Source organism: Vanacampus margaritifer, chromosome 14 (genome assembly GCF_051991255.1).
Source record: "Vanacampus margaritifer isolate UIUO_Vmar chromosome 14, RoL_Vmar_1.0, whole genome shotgun sequence".
NCBI lineage: Eukaryota > Metazoa > Chordata > Actinopteri > Syngnathiformes > Syngnathidae > Vanacampus > Vanacampus margaritifer.
Genome location: NC_135445.1, coordinates 10500276 through 10523988, shown reverse-complemented (window position 1 = coordinate 10523988; position 23713 = coordinate 10500276). Strand labels below are relative to the sequence as shown.

The 23713-nt window shown below is 37.6% G+C and overlaps 1 protein-coding gene across 6 annotated transcripts in view; it reads right to left on the bottom strand.

Annotated features, from left to right (window-relative positions):
* Positions 1-23331, bottom strand: part of znf618 (zinc finger protein 618) — a 31842-nt gene extending 8511 nt beyond the window's left edge. Inside the window, exons 1-12 of one of the 6 annotated variants that reach the window (XM_077585969.1) lie at positions 22916-23331; positions 13826-14174; positions 11098-11175; positions 9714-9755; positions 7969-8058; positions 7547-7627; positions 6713-6802; positions 5756-5845; positions 4924-5001; positions 4623-4667; positions 3540-3617; positions 1309-1470 (exon numbers count right to left, since the gene is read on the bottom strand). In XM_077585969.1, coding sequence (XP_077442095.1) covers positions 1309-1470; positions 3540-3617; positions 4623-4667; positions 4924-5001; positions 5756-5845; positions 6713-6802; positions 7547-7627; positions 7969-8058; positions 9714-9755; positions 11098-11175; positions 13826-14150 — 1159 coding nt within the window. In that variant the 5' untranslated portion in view covers positions 14151-14174; positions 22916-23331. Of the gene's footprint in view, positions 1-1308; positions 1471-3539; positions 3618-4622; positions 4668-4923; positions 5002-5755; positions 5846-6712; positions 6803-7546; positions 7628-7968; positions 8059-9713; positions 9756-11097; positions 11176-13825; positions 14175-20156; positions 20360-22915 lie in introns of those variants that run through there. The other 5 variants (XM_077585970.1, XM_077585971.1, XM_077585966.1 and 2 more) reach the window with 5 other exon arrangements.
* Positions 23332-23713: the final 382 nt, after the last annotated feature.

Genomic DNA, 23713 nt, shown 5'->3' with positions numbered 1-23713 from the left:
CTGGACAGAGAGAAACATCATTTAGGACAATATATAGACAGTAAAAAATAGATCATAATAAACCTCAACTGAATAGAATGGGTTCAGGGTTTACACAGTACTTGGCAATCGCGTCCCTTGTAAGGAATAAGCAGTTCTGAAAATGGATGGATGGCAATATCACAGTTGAACCTTTAAGGTGGAATACAATTTGTTCTTATATGTTAAGTGGAGAGCACTGACTTGAGTTTTTTATAGAAAGTAAATGTAATTAGTTGAGTTACAGTGCAAGGGGCCTAGGTTTTAGCATGCCTACACCACAGTTCTAAGTTAAGGACAGGTGAGGAGTTTGCTACCTTACACATTCCAAATAAAACATTGAACTCATTCACTCTCAGCCATTTTCACTGAAGCAATCCCCTTCGCTCCCGGCTATTTTACTGGATTTTGACTGATTTTGCAAGGCCCACAGAATATTGTGCTCTATTGCAATAAAAACATGGAACCTACCCAAAGAAAGATTAGAGTCTCTTTCATCAGGGAAAAAACATTTCTATCTGTTTCCATTATGCAGCAATTAGCATTAGAATATAGCTAAGTTTCATCATTATTCACAAATCTCTTTAGAACTGTGGGTAAATGAGCTTTTTTCAACATCATCAAGCCATGACATACTCTGTTGTAATGAATGGCAACATGTGGTAAGATAAAGGTTGATTGATTGTACCTTTTTCCATCCAACTGAAGAACATTTATTTGTTTTGCCTGTCACTACTAACCTTGCTCTCGCAAGATTTATTCTCTCGGTATTTGCGAGTTCACAAACTCACGAGAATCCATCTTGTACAGCTCCCATTGATTTCCACCGATACAAACCACTGGTGGTTTGGACCAATCACAGAGCGACATTGTATTTGGGGGCGGGATATGCAGCTGTGACGAGAACAAGAAGCGCCAAAGCCGCGGGAAGAAACATACCAAACATGGCGACACCGGTGGAGGAATGCGTGGACGCTGCAATTAATTCTGTTCTCACTGAATTAGTCTCTTGTATCCGCATATCAACATTACAAAACCGACAACATAAACTCAACGCCATGATATCAGCTAGTCACAACAGTCGCATGTCGGGGATGACATTTTATGTCCTTTGCCGTGATTGGTCAAAACAAGTTAGGTAGACATGCACACGATTCTGCTTTGTCCAATCAGCTGGAAGTGTTGTACAGCATGCCCTGTCTTTCCCAAACAAATCAATGCGATGTTGTGGATAGGACAATTAACGATCCAATTGCACTGTATGCATGTAATATATTAGTAAAAACATACGGGTGACATTGTGGTTCCTCTGGGCAAGACTTTGAGGTTGTATCTGTAGTTTGATTGGAGGATGGGGGGCCTGAGCCAGAGACACTCTCCACAGCGGCTCCTGAGGACCCGAGGCTGAGGAGGCTTTTGGAGAGTCCCCTTTGGTATGGTTCTCGTTGTCAGCTGAGGGAACGAAGAGGAAGGAAGTTTATCAGCATGTCTTGAAATTAAAGAAAAAGGTGGAAATGCAAGATTGTGTAAGGACAAGGAATAAGGGTGGAAAAAAGCTCAAGATATAGGCAGTGCAAAAAAAGAAAGTGGAAGAACGGGAATGTTTGAAATATAGTCCAAATTTTAAATAAAATGTCAGATAAGTAATTGCAACAACCAGTTCTCACATGCAGATTTGACAAATGCTATCAAATTAATTTGATGAATGGACCTAATGTCAAAACAAAACAATGGAAAATTAAAAAATAAAATGGAAGGTAATCATAATACAAAATTAATTATAAAGCCCATATGCCTAGTTTAATCACTAAAACTGCACATGTAAAAAACACTTTTTTTGCCAAGTAGAAATACTAGACTAAGTCATTGTATATGGAGTTTAACTAGGGTCAAAAGTTTTGTACTTAAAAAAAATAAAACTTGAAACTGAAAATTGTCTGTATCTTGAATTTCGCAAAATATAAAAAGGTATTTAAAGTGAAACGTTTTTTTCGGGTCAAAATTAATTTTGATTCACTTTGGTCATTCCTTTGAATAAATTATTTATTTTCACTTTTTGCTTCCATATACATATTGCATGTTTTTTCTTTTCAGATTCAGATTTTATTTTTAGAGTTTCAAAACTTATTTTTTCCACTTTCAAATATGTTTTTTTTCTCCCGGTTTCAGACGTTTGACTCAAATGTTATGTGTGGGCGTAGCGTCAACTGAGCGGGGCGTGGAATCATGAGTGACAGCTGCACAAAAGTGCTTTGGAACCATCCCCCAGTGACAGTACCTTCAGGGAACATAGGAATTAAACGAACTCTTTACTCAACACTTATATACACATTTGTGTGATTGGTAGCATATGAATTGATGCCAGTGACAAAATTCTATTTCAAAAACTATTTTAGACAGTACTAAGCGCCAATTGCGGTCTACGAGCAATAGATTATGCCAGATTTTGCCGTACTGTTAACAGCCACGTTTCAGTGCCTGATATGTCCGATGTCTACTTGGCACTGTGAACGCATCGTAGTCTCCCGCTTGCTTTCAAGGCCTCGACAAAACAGCATACCCGTCGAAGTAGCATCTGTGTATGCGCTGTAGGAAACAGGTCATGCGCAGTAAGAAGAAGGTTGGGTGTTTGGTTGAGTTAAGGTGAGGCAACAAATAGAACTGAAAATCTGGCATAATCAATTGCTCAAAGACTGCAATTGCCGCTCAGTACTGTCTAAAACAGGTTTTAAAATGTAATTTTGTCACTGGCATCAATTCATATGCTGCCAATCACACGGATATGGTGTATAAAAGTGTTGAGTTAAGAGTTCTTTTAATTCCTACGTTCCCTGAAGGCACCGTCACTGGGGGGTTGTTCCAAAGCACTTTTGTGTAGCTGTCACTCATGATTCCACGCCATGCTCAGTTGACACCACGCCCCCGAAAGTCTGAAACTGGAAAAAAAAAAAAAAAAGATTTGAAAGTGAAAAAAAAAAGGATCTGAAAGTGAAAAGATTTGAAAGTGAAAAAATAAGTTTTGAAACCCTAACAAATAATATCTGAATCTGAAAAGAAAAAACATGCAACTGAAAAAAATAAGACCTCAAATGTCAAAATATATATGGAAGCAAAAAGTGAAAATAAATAATTTATTCAAAGGAATGACTGAAGTGAATCAAAAATGTTTTGACCAAAAAAAAAAAAACGTTTCACACGCTTATTTTTATTTTGATTACCTTTTATAATTTGCGAAATTCAAGATCAACACAACAATTTTCAATTTCAAGTTTTATTTTTTCAAGTACAAAACTTTTGACCCTAATTTAACTCCATAATTGCACAGCTACATGACTGTACTGTATTACTGGAAAAAAATCTGAACCAGGGTTCCCAGAACCAGATCTGCAACAACCACATGGGAGAACTTCATGCCTAAAACATGTTTGTTTGAACAGACTTCCACATCAATTGCAGCCATTTTAAACTCAATGCTTGCTTCGCTGCTGAGCTTCAACATGCATTTGTGAGAGTGGACTCACCAGCGTGGGACTGCATGTGCTCCAGCAGGTTGTTGTAGAACTGGAACTGGATGCCACAGGCACCACAAGTGTAGGGTTCTAAAAATCACAAGGCCGAGAAGAGAGTTGAATCTCTCTTCAGTGACAAAAATGCAAATGCTAATGCATCTGTCCATTCGGCTGCCTTCATTACGGCTCTATGCCACGTGTAGGCCAGGGTTATCAATTCTACCTTTTTTGTCATCTTTTTCTTTCTTTCCTGTAGCCAAAAGCATTTATATTGTGGATGCTGCTGACAAGTTTATGAATACTTTTGAGAGGAGGTGGTGTAGGTACCTGCATGCCAAAGCCAAACCATTACTATGTAACATCAGTGGACCTTTTCCTAACTCAGAACCAACATATTGGTATAGTCACATACCAAATATAGATAAAATAATCACAACATAAGGCAATAGCATAAATAGGTAAATATTTTAGATTGGCACCCCTTGCACAAAGGTTGAGGAAACCAATGCTGAAAAAAGGTAAGAAAAAGAAAAAAATACTGACTGAGCCCACTTCGGCTGCACAAAATGCTCAATCGATTTTTTGTTTTTGTTCTTGAAGCAAGAGAAGAGCAAACTCAGGGGAGAGCTGAAAATTCAAAACCTAAGAGCCAGAAAATACAGTAAATAAGCGCAGATACTAAAAGCACTCACAAAGAATAGCAAGAGAGAAATAGGTGCGTCGTAATGAAATTTCTTGGTGTCAGAACTCAATGTGATAAATTGAAAAATTATGATTTCAAATTTTATAAACTCTTTGCAAAAAAATTGGCAGTGTTGAAGTGTTCAATTATTTGTGGCCTGCATTTTACTGGATGGAGTTATCCCGTTATGTTAATGGGAGGCTCAGTGTGGAGCCTGAATCAAAGCCTCCTACAGGTGTACAATAAGCCTTGAGCGTTCGTTCACCAGTGATGATGAATGCAGCAAATGTGTAGAGTAGACGCACAATGGCTTTCGGAGAACTAAAAGTGAAATGAAATGTAGGCTGCAAATGCATACTGTACATTTGGTTGAAGCATAAAGGTAGATTTATAGGGGTAGGGCTGGTACTTACTCTGAGGTGTAGGGAAGGAAGTGGCCACAAGAGGGCTTGGAGTGCCTGTGAAGAGCAAGATGAGAAGAGGGAGTTAAGATAATATGATCACTGGGGTGCTTGCTTCATTTATTCTGCATTTTGATTAATTAATGGCACGGAACTGTGCACAAGTGTCACACAGGCGCTTGTAATAAACAAGTGACAATCAATGAAAAGTAGTGCAAGCACAGCCTTTGTGTACCACTAATATTATTCAGGGGGTAAACACTTTTTGTAAATGTGAGGCTGAACAAGGGAAAAAATGAGATGGACAACTCACCACTTGAATTCTGCGAACTGTTTGTATCAACCAGACTAGACTGTAATGCATTCTCCAGTTTCCGTCGAAACTGACTGCCTGCATGAAAAGCAAAAACAGCAAACACTAATTTTAATGCTGCATTTTGTGTTTTTTATGTTGAAAGCAGCCATGAAAATCACCGATATGCAATTTTAATATTGACATACAGCATACGTATCAATTGGGGTTGTGAATTCGATCATGCTACACATCTCATCAAAAGGTTCTAAATGTTATCACATTTAAACATGAGCTTAAATTATGAAACAAAAAAATAAAACATGAGATAAATTCCATTAAAAGTTACAAAAATTGTATGATGGCAGTTTTGGCTCAAAAGGTTGTTTAACTAAATATTAAGGGTAGCATCGTTTTTGAGTATCTCTGCTGCATGAGTTTTATTGTTTGTTTTTTTTAAACCACAGTTGAAAAGCAATGTCTAATGTTAGATTGTTAGATTTGAAGTTATTGTGACCACTGTGGGTTTTTCTTTCATTAACAGAACGGTCCCAACTTTGGCCACGTGTACATCATTCCCGTGCCATGGCCTTTATAAATAAAGTTTGATTGCTTTTTTTTGCAAATAATTTAGATCCACCATTTTCTTATGTTTGCCCTGTCTGTTCACAGACATGACAATTTGTTGTGCCATCAAGCTCAGCTAATTACAAAGCATTCTTTTGCCCTAATTACACTAATGAATGAATATTAAGTCTACATGAATCTACAGTACTTATATTGTACTACTTGCCTTTGTCTACTCTGCATCTACAGAGAAAAAAGAAAGAGAGAAAGAAAATAATGTGCTTACTTTTTATTTTATCAGTTTGGCTGGGGCCAAATTTACTCATGTCCAAGCTCCCACACTCCTGCACTCGAGATGTCTTCAAATCAAAGGAGCCTAAAAGGAGAAACACAAGGACATTATATTATAAGGGCATTAAATAGACAATTTTTGATCAGTGTTCCAAGGGGGCCACATAGGCTGATACACTTCCTAAACAGATGCATCACAAAAATGCTATTTTAAATATGGACAAAATACATGCTCTTTTTATTTATTTTTTATACATGCTCTTAAAGTCAATTTTTGATAAAACACTTCTAAATGCATGTATAAAAGTATGTTTAAATTAGGATAATGAAACTAGCTTGCACTTTCAATTGCATTAATTTGTTTTGGAGAAAATAAGGACTCTTTCTGCACCTTTGAAAATAATATTAAAAGAGATTTTTTTTTAGAGCCTGTTAAGTCAACAAAGAATGAGTTTGAAAAATTAAACAGGCTCCAATCACAGGACCGGAATTGTGCCTTGAATGCACCAACTACTGTATAACTATACTGGCTTATTGGTCACAAAAAGTTGTGTAACAAAATATTAAAAGGTACCATCATTTTTGTCTTACTTTGCTATTTTTTATTCACCCTGGAACAGGCAACTTGTTGAGGTTTTTTTTACTCGCTATATTTTATAAAAAGGCAGTGGCACATTACTTAACAATACTTTGCAGACACACTGGCTGGTGTGTTTAATTATTGGCTCCAATATTGCACCATAACTGTGGAGCCAATAATTAATTTCAGATGAAAAATTAACTGAATTATTGGCTCCGCAGTTATGGTGCAGAGGGAGGAAGAATTTCAAATATATAAGCCAATCAAGGGCATTAAACTGTTATTTGATACTATATTTTACAGAAGAGCAGAAAACACTGTTTCACTTAGGACCAATAAATAAACAAACTAAGAAACAAACAAAGGGCTCACTCATGGGTGTGTGAAGCGCAACGTGTTCCTGGTATGGGTTGAAATATTTGTACTGCTTCCCGCAGAACTCGCAAACAAAGCTGCCCGTTTCTGCAGAAGAGAAATCCATGCACAGGAAAATATGTCTTAAATTAAGATTCAAACAAAATGGGAAAAAAACAGTATCACCTAATATTCAAACTTACAGTACAGTATAGTATAATGTGAGTGTCAAGCAAATAACCATTCTTTGAATGGGAGGAAATGACTTAAAGAAACAGTCAATTCTGACTTTGCAAATTGACTGCTCTGTCACACTTGCTCAAACCTTTAATAATAATAACAATAATAATAATAATAATAATAATAATAATAATAATAATAATAATAATAACAACAACAACAAATCCGGCACACGGACTAATGAATTGGTCTAAAAATAGCTTGAACTGGCCGATGGCCCGGTCAAGACGTTATAAATCGGTTTTATGTTGCTGATACAACTGCTCAAAACGGATTTATAAAACAACCAAAACAGTCCAGTTGTGATCGATTCAATGCCATGAGAATGAAATGTCCTGGATGAATGGGAATATTAATCACAAGCGAGCTGTTGACACTGCATTTGCTTGACTCTAAGTCACGCAAGACTTTGCCCGGGGGACCGTGTTTGTTTGTGCGTAGGTGAGTAAAAAAAAGTCACGCTAGAATTGTCGCAGTTATGTGACGTCAAATAGCGCTAAGTTTGGGAGGGAAGGAAGTTGAATGATATTTGATGCACTCCCGACCTAGGTTAAGTGAGGTGCATAAAAATGCTGGTGAACTGTGAAAGTAGGACACATTAAATGGTCTTACTTGGTCCAATTTTAGGATAAGATTCAATCGGCTCCTCCTCTTTAAGGCCATCAATGGGTATCATGACTTGCTCATATGGATCTAAAGGAGATAGGGCAGAGGATAGCTATTAAAAGTTTAGCTTGAATGATTCATTTTCGTCATAAAATGCAGCTTCGTTTGCCAGGTTGGATCTAAACAACACCCACAACGATTAAAAACTCCAAACACAAAGTTCCGTATGCAACGTAAAAAAATATATGTAGACATTACGGTACTGTACATTCTGACAGTGTGCTTACCTCCACCCAAATGATCAGTAGTCTGGCTACAAATATACTTAAGCCAAAAATAAAACTTTCCCTTCAGGATCATTGCTTAGCTCTCATTTTTATTTTTTGTTTATTCCATTTTCTTTTCAGCCCACTGCAATTTGCTGTTACCATCCACTGCGTGCAGGTCACGGTGTTCTTGGAAGCAGCTGTAGTATTTATACTTCTTGCCACAGATGTCACAGGAGTAACGGAAGCCACCTACAGATAAGCAGAAATGAGAGAAATTATTGAAAATTTGTTGATTCACAGCCACAGAGGTCCCAAAAAAGTCCATGCCCTGAAAGACACTATTTGGTGGAAGGATAAATACAAATTGGTATTAATGTAAAACCCTGTGAATAAGAAAAACATTTCCCCATATAAAATGTAATAAAATCATCCCACCTTACTATAGACTAAATCATTAAATAAAAACAACCAAAAAACTAATTTATTACAGACATTTACCAGTACCTAGATGTTATAGGAAAAAAGGCGTACTTGCATTACAACATATTTTAATGTCTACTGTTACAACTTTATGTAATGAATTACCGTTTCCAGAAATTGTTCGTGTCTATTTCTGTGTAGTCTAGTCTAGTCTAGCATGGTGTCCCCTTTATACTTTACGAAAGTTTTTACTGTTAAGCATAAACATTTTCTTTGCCAAAAAAAAAAAAAGGTGATTGACTGTTTATTTAGTTAGTATTTATTTGTTGAGTTATTGCCTAAGTTACAGTGTTTTTGTTAGTTTTGAAAAGCTTCAGAAAAGGTTTAAGGTTAAAGATGGGGCAACGATAGAGCAAAGATTTTATTTGCAGTCATAAATTCTGGACTTATAGATACAGGCCACTGGTTGATGGGATGGATGATCTTGGACTATTTTAGGAGATACATGTGGGAAAATTCTGACATCCCTTAAATAAAACACAGGCGGTTTGCCTTTAATTCGGGAGGCATTACAGTACAGTACACCCATTTTACAGTCAAAATGGCAAAGTGCTGACATTCTGGAACACTCAGACAAATATATTTAAAAATGTGCTGTAATTTTAATAAGTAATCAAGTAACTATTTAATTGTGGAATTAAAAAAACAGGATGTAACCCAGCATGATAAATCATTAAGAATTTAATCCATCCTAATTTGTTGCCAAGCATCCTCTGTGATCTACTCATTCGAACGAACCTTTTGATTCCACTCGTTTGTGTGTGTTTTTTTTTTTTTTTTATATAACTGCAGATTGATTGTATCTGTCAGCATAAATAGAATTTGGCTTTCAGGTCCCTCCTCATGTTGATACTACTGCCTTTAAGTGACACATTCTCCAACTATAGCTGCTGTTGGATGCTAACAGGAAGAAGAAGAAAAACGAGAGAAAAAAAAGACCAAAAAAAACATTTCAATCTCACTTTGAACTAATGTAGCGTGGTTAGAGGATGACATGAAAAAGTGGCCAGCAACAACATACAATTGCATGTTTTGTTGCTTTCTGAATCTGAACTATTATCACTTCTAACGGTGAGTTGATGAGCAATCTCAAAAGCTCTGATGCATATCAGTACCTATTAATAACGCTGGTCGCGTTTTGTTAAAAGGTTTGAAGCAGTCTTATTTACCTAATCCTATGTCGGAAAATTTAAAAATCTCATGAAATCAGAGGTAGGAAAATTATTAGTCCCCATCAAACTTCCAGCAGGAATCTTGGGAAGGATTGGTAAAGCGTCCGAGAAACAAAATGACCTCAAACATAGTGTGTCTTGGCCAGCAAAACTGGGTAGAATGGCTCCGAATCTGAATCTGATCTCAAACTTTAAAGATGCAGCCATCCATTCATGTCAAAATCTAATACTCACTGTTAAAAGTATACTCACTGTTGGGCATTGGTTGTAGATCCGCAACCATGCTCTCAGATTCTGTAAATCAGGGGAAATCAGCATTAAGGTCGTCATACAAATAAACACACGTATTTATAAAGATGTAAAGCTATCTTTCATAATTAAAAAAAAAAAATCATACAAAAAGGATGGGGACTCTCCAACCGAATTTGTGCCCATCGGTGTGATTGTGAGTGTGAATGGTTGTTCATCTATGTGTGCCCTGAGATTGGCTGGCGGCTAGCTCAGGGTGTACCCGCCTAGTGCCTGAAGACAGCTGGGATAGGCTCTAGTATGCCCGCGACCCTAATGAGGATAAGGGGTTCAGAAAATGGATGGATGGGTGAAGTTTGAAATGTGCCAATGTATGTACAGAATTTTAGTCAACATTGTGTTTTGATTAATTAGTGAAAATCGAAATTTAAAAAAATTGACATTGTCAAAAATAAAATTTCTAAAAATGACTAATTTTAGCATATGTTTTTTTATGAATAAACAAAATGTTTATATTTGTGTACAACATAAATGACCACAAATTTATGGTCAATTCCCATAACGTCTGATTAACGCCCGTGAAGCTTGGAATCCTTCCAAAATTATCAACTTAAAGTTCAAGTTACCATCAAAACTTGCCAGAAATTCTCCGGCTGTTTACATCCTTATTCAAAACGGATTTCTTGAAACGCAATATTCACAAACAAAATGCTAGCATAGTAGGTAGAGATACCGTTCCATTCCTTTAGGAGTCATTTAGGCGCCATTCCTAATTGTAGCCGCCGCTCTTCAAATTTCTAACTAACGCAGTTGGAGGCTGGAGGGGAGTGGAGTGCAGCACGCAGCTTTACACAGCATTGGATAGTCAAAAAGACGACCAGACATCATCGGTAACTTTGTCAACATCCGGTCTGTTTTTGTCACCCCCGCAGAATAGAACAGTGGCTGACTTTTTCAGACCTCTGAGAAGGGAGACGAGATCGGTTTTATTTTAAGGGATCGGCCGATCATTCCCCCCAAATTATGGAAATTGGGACGATCGTAATCGACCAACCAATAAGTGCATCTCTATTCATATTTTTCAAAAAAATCTTATAGTTAAAAAAGTTGACATGATAGAAAAAATAGGCTGAGTTTTGGATTCCGCACTCAAAGATTTGTTAAAAAAAAACAACAACTGTAAATTATGTTCCTCATTTTTCTAATCTATATACAGTACACAGTATGTACTGTTTGTGTAAAATGTTCGGTAGTGTTTAAAAATGTGTCATGTTTTGTGTTTTTACTGTCTACAACAGAAAAAAAAAATCAATGGCAGCCTTTTACCTGTATAAACACATTAATATTTTTTGCTTTTTGTGCATGACATTTTCGGACCATCGCTTACCTCTGTGTGCCCTGACATGCGTCTGAAAGCAGTTGTAATACTTGTACTTCTTCCCACAAACTCCACATACATAGGAACCTACATAAGGAGAGAGGTTTTGTCAGTAGATATAATTCATCTGAATTAAGAACTACTAGAAGTGGACAAGGCCGTATCTTTGTTCATATAATTTTCATTTTGTGTCTGTGCATGTGTATGTGTATGTGTGCGTGCGCATAGATTAGACCAGGGGTTGGCAACCCAAAATGCTGAAAGAGACATATTGGACAAAAAAAACAAATGTCTGGAGCCACAAAAAAATTAAAAGCCTTATATAAGCCTTATATTGAAATCAACACATGCTGCAAGTGTCAATATTAGCCTACTTTCAAAATGACTATGTAGCCACAAATGCACAATGATCATGCATGGGCATTATGTTTATTTCCCCTTCAGTGCATCCGGGAGAGACACACAACGTGACTACTCTGCTGCACAATGGTGTTTTAAGTATAACTTCTATTACAATATTATAGTATTGTATTAAGTTTCGTTGCATTGATTGAATTATAGAAATGTGATTTTAAAAATCAGATTTTTAATGTCATTTCTATTTTAAGGATTAAAAAATGAAAAAAAAATTGATTGTGCATAAACCTCCTGATGCTTGCTGATTGGTGATGTTGCCTGACATTATAATGGCCCTTTCCTCCACTGTCTCGGTGGAGAGTTTGGAAAAATCACCTGCCTGGCACCATGCAGAGCTGAATAGAAATGTTGCAGGCTATGACGCAAATCAGAAATGTTGATATTTAATTTAAGCACAAGAAAACAATAAGAATGTTTTGTGTTATGTTTTTCCTCCTACAGAAATAATATTAAAACAAAAAAAAATATTTTTCCCCTCAATCTTTTTTCCATTTTCATACATTTTTGAAAAAGCTCCAGGGAGCCACTAGGGCGGCGCTAAATAGCCCCATGTGCCTCTAAAGTTGCGGATTGCCGACCCCCGGATTAGACAGACAGCTAAGAGGCAGATGGATATTTTAATAATCAGCAACATGCAGGCAACAAATGAAGGTGGCTAGTACATCTCGGACACGAAACAATTTTGTAATGAATTATTCCTACAGATATACTATATATGGTTGGATATGAATTGGAAGTGTCTTGGTTCTGCCATTTCAAGGGTGAAACAGGTTTGTGTCTTGATTTTCTGTTTCAATCTGTATCATTTCAGGCTTCATCAATCACAATTTCTGCAAAACACTGCCAAGAAAACAAGTATTTTAGGCTGCAACAATCACAAAAAGTATATGTGACTGACTAACAGTATGATTAGTATTAGCAATGGTAATTGGTAGGACCTGCCCAACTAATCGGCCTGCCGATTTAATTGCCCAATACAAGCCCTTCAATCATTGGTAAATTTGCCAATATTTGCCCAGTGTTTTCCCTTGATATACCCTAACCATTTTTATAAAAAAAGATAAATGATAATCCTATAAATTACTACACAGAAAACTTTGTTAAAAGTAACTAATTACTTCATTAGGTATGACATGTATCAGTTAAACAGTCGTTCAATGCTTCTGTTAACCAGTAATTCATGTAAACAACACTCCGGTTAGTGTTGCAACGTATGTGGGGTTATTGACCGGGATGTCATGTCACTAATTTACATACAACAAAAAGTCATGGATTGTTAAAAGTAACTAATTACTTCATTAGGTATGACATGTATCAGTTAAACAGTCATTCAATGCTTCTGTTAACCAGTAATTCATGTAAGCAACACTCCGGTTAGTGTTGCAACTTATGTGGGGTTATTGACCGGGATGTCATGTCACTAATTTACATACAACAAAAAGTCATGGATTGTTAAAAAAACAAACACACGCACAACATAAATCAACTACATATGTGACAGTTAAATTAGTCACTCAACAAACTACTGGTAACACAAACACATGAAAAGGATTTACATCCTTATCAAGGATGAGCGAGTACCAATACCAGGTATCAGTATTGGGCCGAAACTGGCCTTATTTTAAGGTATCGGGTACTGGCTGCTGATACCAACCATTTACATGTGGGGTCAAAAAAATAATAATCTGACATTGAGAAAGTCCTCATCGGCAGTAGTTGGCACTATACTGAGGCAATTTGACACATCTGCAAATCATCATCTGCGCCACAAAGAAAGCTATTTTGTTTACAATTTTTTGCCCTTGTGTCGTGACATTTTATGTATCAAAAGTACGGTACTAGAGGTATCAGTACTCTGTAGCCAAGAGTATCAAAGAGTGAATAATTGTACTGGTGTCAGTCTGAAAAAACTGGAATCGAACATCTCTAGTACTTATAAATTGATAATTCAAAGCATTGTGCCATGCAATGCATGATGGGACCTTTATTATTATACTGTAGATATGAACAATAGGTAGATAAAGCATGCTCGTCTGACATTAAAGCTAGTACAGGCAAAGTGTTGGCACATTATATGTTAGTGGTCAGTGGACGGCATGAAAACCAAAATATCAAGGATGCATGCTTGGTGTTGATAGCACATGCTTTGGCGTTGACAAAAAAAAAAGTAAACTTTTTGAAAAAGGATTTTCCGATTGAAATCTGTTTTTGTTACACTCCTACCTGTAAGCCACTTTGTGTCCTGCCCCTAAGTTTGGAAAACCTTGATTTTAAATGGGAGTTTTTAACGTGTACGGTATGTATGCACGTGATCACACACCTATGCATGAGTCTGTGCTCTTGGTTGGGGGAGGAGTACCAAGAGCGAACATACCCTCCGTCTGGCCTCTGCGAGATCCACCACCGCCTGCTTTGCCGTCGGTTCCTCCGATGACAACGCAGATCTCCGCTGGGTTGGTGTCACCAAAAGTACCATTGCTTGTCTCTGTGGTGCCTGGTTCCTTCTTGATCGTGACTGGAGGCAAGCCGGCGTCCTGGCTCTGGCTGCCCGCGTCCTGGATGACCACGGCAGAAGTGGAAGGGGGACCGTTGCTCCCACCGCTCTCCAGGTCCTTGCCAGGATTGGGTGACTCTTGTGCACTCATGATTCCGCCTTCTCCAACCCTGGACTTCCGCATGATTAATGACAGAGAAACAGACAAAGTCATACATTAATAACACGAGGCAAGCAACATAATTGGGTAATAATTACCTTAAGTGAGACCAAGAAAAAGGCATTAGCCACAAGCCTCATTAGAATAAATTGTTTAACGAAAGAGGAACGTGTTCAGTTTGTGTGTGGATCCAGAATTCCAGATAGCATTACCACCCCCCTTTTTTTTGTTAATGAAATAAAATAAAAAATTCCCTTTTCTTAATTTCTCAGTGAATAATGCATGAATCTTAATGAGAAAAAAAACCTGGCATAGAGAGGAGTTGGGTTATCTATTAAAGTGCTGATCCAAAATGGAATTGTTTGGCCTTGGCCGATGTTTGCGTTCTATTGACGCACGAATCATAAAAGGAGCGTACTGTAGGGCAGACAGCAGTGATTCCCAACCATAGTGTGCCGTAAAAGATTATCAGGGGTGCCACGGTAATTGATCAACAACTGAACAACTTTACACATTACAATTTACACAACAGCACTGTACTTGCAGCATTCCTTGAAAATTTGTTTTCCTACCAGATATTTTGAAAGGTATTTATTTTTACTCTTGATTGTTGTGTTTTATTTAATTTTATCAATTTAATTTGTTTATCAGTTTAAATGGGGGAAAAAAATTGATATGCAAAAATGAAATACTTACGTTGTGATACATTTTTCAGTCATGTCACCCAGCCCTACTAAGCACATAATTGTTTAAAAAGGTGTTTATTTAATATTAATATGCACCAGTATATTGGCCTTTTCCACAGCTGTGTTGGCCTATTATTAAGGATTAAAAACTTTATTAAAAAAATACCCATTCATACATGTTTCCTGTTCAAAGTGCTTCAGATTTCATGACCAAAGGACATTATAGTAGTAGTGCAGAGGTAGAATCCTCCCTCCAGACAAATAGCGGAGGACATAGATGGTTTTATCTTAAAAAAAAAAATTATGCACTGCTACTCCCTACTGGCGATTTTGCATCATTACCACATTTCAAGCGCTTGAATTTCAAGGAAAACTGCTGTGATTGGCTGGGAACCAGTACAATGGTGTGTCCCACCGACTGAATAGGCTCCAGCAAGCCCACAAACCTTGTGAGGATAAGCGCTTCGGAAAATGGATAGATGAATGCATCTGATCCTTCTCTAATCCTACCGACAAAACACGAAAAATCTCATTGTTGTCACTGAACGTTTTGATTCTAATGGACAACTTAAATGGTCTTTGGCATTTAATGTGTGCTACAGGTGAAGTAAGGAAACCTTGGTAAAAAAATAAATAAATGCAACTTGGATCACTTTGTGATTAATTAACTTGACATTATCATTGCTAGCACCGATTGAATTGATTGCATTTCTTTCATAAGTGACATAATGTGTATGTAGAAAAAAAACTTTACATGTAGTTTGATTTTCTTTCGTTTTTTTTCTTTTCTTTTTTCTTGAAATAAAGGTGCATAGTCATGGCAAAGTGTAAATGTGTGATGATAGCCATAGAACCAGAAATAGAAGTGAAGCAAATGTCATGGCTGCTCAGTACAAAATAATAATAATATTAATAATACATCAGATTTATATATATATTATATCTACAAACTCAAAGAAACTTCACAATGGATACATTATTCATGAACTCACACATTCACACTGTGGTGGCGGTAAGCTACTTAAGTAGCCACAGCTGCCCTGGGGCAGGCTGACGGAAGCATGGCTGCCAGTGTGCGCCCTCGGCCTCTCCGACCACCACCAAACATTCGTACCTTCCATACACCACTGTGAGTAGCACTGGAGACTATGTGTGTGAAGTGCCTTGCCCAAGGACACGACGACACATGACTTGGGGAGAGCGGGGATCGAACAGCCGACCTTCTCGTAACGACCGTCTCTACATCCTGAGCCACGGCCGCCGCTAATGGCTTAGTCAATAAAAAATAATTCGCAACAGAAAGTCAAGCTCCCCCTGCTGCCTATTAGTTGCAGCGCTCTTCCTGCAGCCTTTTAGAGCTGGCATCTCGTTTGCACACGAGGCTCGAAGAGAAAATTGAAACGATGGCATTTAAATGTCAAATGTAAGAAGATACAACTTAAATGCCAAAAAGTTAAGGTTGAACACAAAGGGGAAAAACACAACTACCGGTACTTCCTGTTACTTTATTTAGGAAATTTAAGTGTGCCTATTCAACTAATTTCTCAGCTCATCTCATCTCATGTTCTCTTTTTGTTATCATTGCCAGTTAGAGATTTCTGTTTGTGCATCCAATTTTCATTTTTTCAAATTCACCGAAGGGGCCTATTTCCTCAGTCTTCCCTCACTTTTCGCAGGTGATGCATTCTACACCCGCCCGCGACAGGTTAAAAAAAAAGGGGGGGGGGGTCGTATTATGAATGTGTACAACATTTTAGGGTTCTCACGCTGCTTGCGAGGAACCAGTCGGGCAATGCGGAGTGGCAATAATATGATGTCAAACACTACACGCGCTGGGCGACACCTCTGTTCGACACTACATACTAAAACATGTTTTTATCCATGGCTGTGCAAATTTCTTCAGTTAAATCAATTAATGGCATGGTAGTTGAGTGATTGGAACGAAATCCATATTGGCTTATACTTAAAATGTTATACTTGTCTATGATTTTATTTAATCTTGTCGGCATCCAATTATTCCAATATTTTAGAGACAGCTGTGGGAGTAGAGATATAGGTCTGTAAATTAAAAAAAATAATTTGGGACTACTTTAGCTATTTTCATTTGTTCTAGGAAAATTCCTGTTATATATGATAGATTACAAATGTATGTGAAAGGCTAATGTATGTGATTTGTTTTATTAGTGACATATTCAAATCTGTAAAAAATATATTTTTTTACTAGCAAAATTTTGAACTATGTTTAAAATTTCACTAGCTTGTACGGCCTCAAGAAAAATACTGTTAACGTTATTTGCTATGATTCCATAATCATCATTCCACTGTGAAGCAGATCATCTGCAACCAGAGAACAGTGAAAATTACTACAATCCTGCCTAGAAGTGGACGACCTTTTAAAATATCAGCAAGACCCACACAAAAAAAATATAATTCAGGTGAAAGCCAACCTGTGCATCACATCAAGGGATTTGCAGATCTCTTTTGATGCATCTGGGACACGTGCATGTTTCAACAATCAGAAGAAAAGTCAATTGACAAAGCTTTCACGAAAGGCTTGCTAGGTAGAAGCCTCTGCTCACAAAAAAAAAGATCAAAGCTGCCCATCTCAACTTTGCCAGAGAGTACCTGGACACAAACCTGAAGCTTTTTGGAAGTCCCTTCTGTGGAAAGATGATGGTGAGAATGTTAAATTCTGGGCTCACTTTTCATCCTTAGGACCTAGACAACTCCATATAGTCCAGCGAATCATGAATTCAGAGGAATATTGTGAAAATCTGGATTATAACCTGAAGCCGTTCTTTGTGAAGTTACAGCCTGGTAGAAGATGGATCATGCAACATGACAAGAATCCAAAGCATTCCAGCAATACAGCCAAGGAATGTCTGAAGAACAACAAGATTCATGTTCTGGATGTGCCCAGTTAAAATCCTGACTCTAATTCTGTCAAAATACTGTGGTGAGAGCTGAAGCGGGCAGTTTATGGTGGACGCCCATCCAACCTCTACCAATTGGCTGCATTTTGCAAGGAAGAGTGGCAAAAATCCCCCAAAGTACAGTTTATGTCATGATTTGTGTCCATAATGGTGTGAGTTAGTCCTTGTTGTAATGCATCAGAAGTTTAGCAAAGCTAAACCACCAAATTAGTGACTATACAACAACAAAAAAATGAGTGTGCAACTAGCGTGGGAAAAAATGCATTAATCTATTTTATTGGTCAGTCAGTCCCAATAAGGGACAGATCGATTATCGGCTCAGCCGATTATCAGTGCTGATATTCGCCATTTTGACGAATATCGGCGATTCTGCATTGGTCTTTTTATTTTTTAAATTGCATTCTTAGGGCCAACGGAGCAGCCATTAACAGCCGCAAGCAAGGTCTTGACTTATATGAAAATTAACCTGAAAATGTTTATAACTTTTGAAAAGAGTATGTTAATATATACACCAACTTTGGCTTGTTTGATTTGTTAGAGACACAGCCATGGGATGTTGCATGGCAACCACTCCATGCGATGGCAAATTTCCACTGGGCAGCATTATTCTGCTCAATGCAATAAAAAACAAAAACATTTTTTTAAATGTCCCATTATTCACATTAATTAATGTTCCCCCATAGTCAATCAAAAAATTTGTGAAAGGCCCCTAGTTCATTTCCTTTTAGACATTAAAAACAGCGTTTTCGCATCCTCCATTAAGAATCCAGTGTTTACCACTGCTTAGCTACCAAAAATAATTGCCCTACATTTATATTAAAGTGCTGCTACATGTACACAATAATGAAGGAAATCAATCACTCTCAAGAACATCACATGTAAACTAGCACTAACCGAGGTTGTCGTTTTAACTTTGCCCCCAAAAAATCCATCTGCTTTGCAAGTCAAATACTGTACACTGGAAAGGAAAATCCAAATATGAAATACAAATTTGCTTAAGGGATCAGGAAAATGTTTGCACTCTCAAGAGGGGGAGTAAAAATAGGAGCGAGTTAAAAACGGAGGACGAACGGGTCACTTCAATCACTGCTTTCACTGCATTGGTTTGAATTATCCAGAGCTGAGACGGGGGGGGGGGGGAATCCTCTTTCCTTCAAACGTACATTTTGCTATCCGCTCATAATAAATGTCTTCTAATATTGAGCTTGACCATCATTTCAAAAAGTAATAACGCAAAGAAATACATAAATCCCCCACCAGCAACCCAACTCTAACATACACACACCACAGAGACTATGCAACAAACTGACGTCTAGTAAAATTCCAGTGCTATTCACTCCACAACCCCCCATAAAAAACATTTTCAATCTATATGTTAATGCTGTGAATTAAATTTTAATAACAGGCGATATTGAAAAGCAGACTTGAATCATGCAGAAATAAATCCAGAAAGATCAGAGCCCTAAAATTAGAAATTCAAGACAGCATCCGATCTGCAGCTAAAACCCTTGTAGGCTGGCAGATTAAATTTTTGATGGAAATCAAAATTACACTGCAAACATACGCAAGCGCGGCAAACCTGGCACCATTGTGATTTATGGATTCATTAAACCTGCACCAGTTTCAGCCCTTCCCTATTTTTTTTTTTTTTATCACGCACAGAAATTACATTTGCTGATTCCCCCCTCCCCCTCCCAGAAAAGCAACAGAGGCCCTTCACAAAATGGTCATGTGAAAAAAACAAAAAAAAAAAACATAATTTTGTGTACATAACCGTTGCACGTAAACAAGCCTAATTTTCACTGCTGCAGCAAATGAATGTCCTGATGCATTATTCATCAAACCAATAAGGTTCGTTTTTACAAGGAAAAGGAGAGGAAGAAATATGAGTGGGAAAGCACACGATTTTATGCGGCGGCCCTAACCCCTGAAAAGCAATTTCCCAGGGACTAATATAAATTAAGCAATTTTCAGACATTTTCAGCACAGCCACTGAGAACACAAGAGAACAGTGGAGGCCTGCTATGCTCAAAATGGATTCTAAAAGGCTCATTTTAACCCACATCACTCATCCGGAATAGTGCTTAAAAGGACTGGCGAGGAATCAAAGAAAGCAAATCTTTCTTCTTTAGAAAATAGAAACTCTGGTAGCTAGTTGATATCGACTAAAACAGAAACCCCTTACTGTGGCGAGATAGACCACTGTCCTTTTTACACAGACTAGAAATTTCCGCCATCTGTTCTCCAAATATAACCCTACAGGTTTTGTTCTCTGCTCTCAGTATTATTTAAAAGAACATACGACAGCGGCAACTCTACGGCAAAAGCACCGAAGGTCATAAAAAACAAAATAAAATAAATCACTAAAATTTACCTACATTTTTAGGATTGCCAAGCCTCTAAAGTTGAAAGATGCTAGCACATTAGTATGAGCACCATCAACTAACATCAACCGCTGTTTGTTTTTCATTGGTTCACTTTTGACTTTACCACAAGTATTCCAAAAGAAAGAGCAGAGTCACACTCTCACGGCTAAAGTCAAACGTTTGAATCGAAACTTGAGGACAACCGTTGACTCTCAGTCACATGACATCAAGCACCAGCATGCAACTCAACGAGCAACGTTTAAGAGCGTCAGGTGATACTGCAGCACATTTTACATAGCCATCAAAAGGACTGAAGGCACGTTTTGCTTTTTCTTTGATTTCTTTATGAGAAACGCTTAAGAAGAATGTGAGAAAAATTATATGCAACACATTCCTTACATTAAAGCATTATTTGTTGTCACTTGTCAGTCTTATTACATACTGTATGATTGTACAGAGGTCAACTTATTTTTAAACTTTTATAATCCTTGATAATTTACTAGTTACATTTAAGTATGGCTACAACTAACAATCAGATTTTTTTTTATTTGATTTCCATAATTTTTTCAAAAAACAGGACATTATTTCAAATTGACGGCGCAGAAAATAGGCAAACAAGTTAATTATGATTCAGTTGCTGGATGGTCTCTAACATGTCAGAAAATATGCTAAATTGTATCTTTATTTTTCAAAGTAAAACAAGCACTTTGTTTCTACACAGATAATCAGTCTGCTTTTATGGAGGACTAGATAAATCAGAGAATATTTACTGTTGAGAAGCTGAATTTATTTTATATAATTTTTAATTAATTAATCAATTATCAAAAATAATAAAAAATAATTTGATCATAAATTAGTTGGTGATTAATTGTTCCACCTGTACAACTAAGTTTTATATTGCTTTAAAATGATATCCTTTTTTTTTTTGCAATATTGAATGAAAGAGGAAATTTGCTGAGCATGCAGAGCCACAAACTGTAACATGAAACCAATCTTCTGGCTCCAATCCAACATGCACGCTTGGTAGCAATTAAAATTAAACATCAAAGGACCTTTTTCAAACACTTCTATGTTAAAATGTATCTGGTTTGAACACATTTTGTTTTATTATGTGTGTGTTGGGGGGGATAACAGGCAGCGACGTTAAACCAAGATTTTTCCGGATCTGAACCAGACTGTGCATGTGGAAGCAATCAAAATTTTACATGGAAAATCTCATTTAACACGTTCAGACGCTTGCAGCTTTGTCAAATCTCTTCAAAGCTACTTCTGATGTGTTTGGATCAAATTACATTTTGTTCCCTATCTTCAAGAGATTTGAATCAAAATTAAACTTTCTTACTTCAGCTAGTAAGATCCTAGATTGTGGTTGCTCAATCATTAATTATGCATATGGCAAATGTTTAAGCCTTAGGGAGGTCTACTGCTAAAAAAAAAACACATAAATTTTCTTATTTGAGATTAAATTTCAATTCAATAAACAAAGGCAGACTTGTCCTGCCAGATTTATTATAATTTTGCAGCAGCCTACTGAATTTATTATGAGGGCTTGACTTGAAGGTCAGCATTCAAATTACCCCCAGCAAAATGGCAACCAGACTCAAATAGAAAAAGCAAGCTGAGCAAAATACAAAAAGCATCCACAGGATTAATAAAATAAACCACAGGAGTGCTGCTTGTGATTGTTTCTCCTTCAATCGTTGCTGCTCGGTTCATTTTGGATTATTTTTTATTTTGCATGCAAAATTCCCAATCTCTAGGATTCACATCATTAGCAAGAAATCATAAATCCTGAACCATCAAGGAGAAAAGGAAAATCGGGTTGAAATAAAAGCTTTGAAGGCAACAATATAGTCAAGTACAAGTTAAATTGTTTTTGTTTTTTTGGGTGGTGGGGTGGGGGAATCACCGAGTTTACCAGATTTGTCACCCTGAAGCAAAACCATTCAAGGCCAGAGGCTCCTGCAGGGGAATAACACAAGGGAGGAAAAAAGCTGACTTGCACCCTGCTGATGGATGCAGATTTATTTTTTAAAAGGCATTGTGATTTTATTAGGTTGGACATCAAAGTAGTTTAATTTCCATTTGAAGCAAAACAATTGCAATTTGACTGAAAAATTTCAAAGTGAGTCAACAAATCCCAAACTAATCAAATTATGTTGACTATTTAATTTTTTCAAATGGCTGCCTACAGGTGGCGCCAATCAGCCATACATTTAGGATATTAAAAAACGTCCATCTTGTGTTAAAAAAAAAATGGTGGTGAAATACAATATATGTTTTTACGCGAGGACACCAAAGTAACGGACGTATCCATCTATTAAGCGCGTTAGGCAGTCAAAGAAGCACCGAGAAGCGGCGTGAATGTGGCCTGAGTACCGGAGAGAGAAGGGGGGGCAACTCCGGAGCCCTGTTCAAATTTGATGGAAAATTCACAAAAAAAACATGGCTGCAGGAGGTTTTTTTGTGTGATTAAATTGTTCCTCCCTTTCCCCGTCGCCCTTCATTTCGCCACCATAGTTCGCTTGTAGCACCGGTTAGCTCTTATTTCCCTCACCACATGACCCAAAAGTTACAATTCCTAAATAAAATTCCGCGACAAACGAGCAAAATTGCTCCTCAATGATGGCTGCACCTGGTTTGAAAGGCGACCACTGAGCTGACGCGTCCATTAGTCAAGTGGAACAGCCATAAACTTGACGTTAGCTCAGTGCTGAAAATTTGTAAATTCATTTTTTCCCCAAAAAATTAAATTAAGCGATTTGACATACCTCCAAAAGCGCCGTAGATCATGCGAAAACACTCCCGACGAAAAAGCCTCCCTCCCCGGCCAGGGGTGACTGCAACAACGGCTTCCTCCTCCGGGGGAGGGGAAAAAATGTGAATTAGTTATGAGGAAATTCAAAAATGTTAGAAATTTCCCTCCAGTCTTGTGTTTGCCCCCCCTCGCCACCTCGACACGCTACGTTACATTTTTTGGAGCAAATAGCGTAACGAGTCGTCAAAAAGACGACAGTTCCGATCGTGCAGGTTGTCCGCTCGCGCATCGGGGGAGAGCTTGTGTCGCCGTTCCTGGTGAGGAATTTTTTTCGTCCGCCATACACAAGGGCAGATTCCAAAATTACAGCGCCGGCCTGCACTAGCCTACATTAAAAAAAAGGAAAAAAATGGTGGAGAAAAAAAAAGTCTGGGAAGATGGGGAGGGGGAGGCGAAGGAGGAGAAATATGTTGGCCGACCAAAAAGGTTCACGGCGAGTAACTTGTGATACGTGGGAACTTACTCAATACTTCAAATGCTTCCTATTATGTAGCTGACATATGTGTTATTTGCCATCATGACGAAGTATGTGCATCTATTTTATCATTATAAAATCCTCCCGTACATATTCAGACGATGCATTTACTGCCATTTGGTCGACAATGTCAACTGAGCTGAGTATACATAGGAATTAGGAATCGTAGTCAACCGTAACTTTTTGGTTGGCCAACACTTTTATTTTAAAAACCAATTGGACATTTTTTCCCTTTTTTTAACTTTCACGAATGCCGCGTTTACCAATGCAAAAACC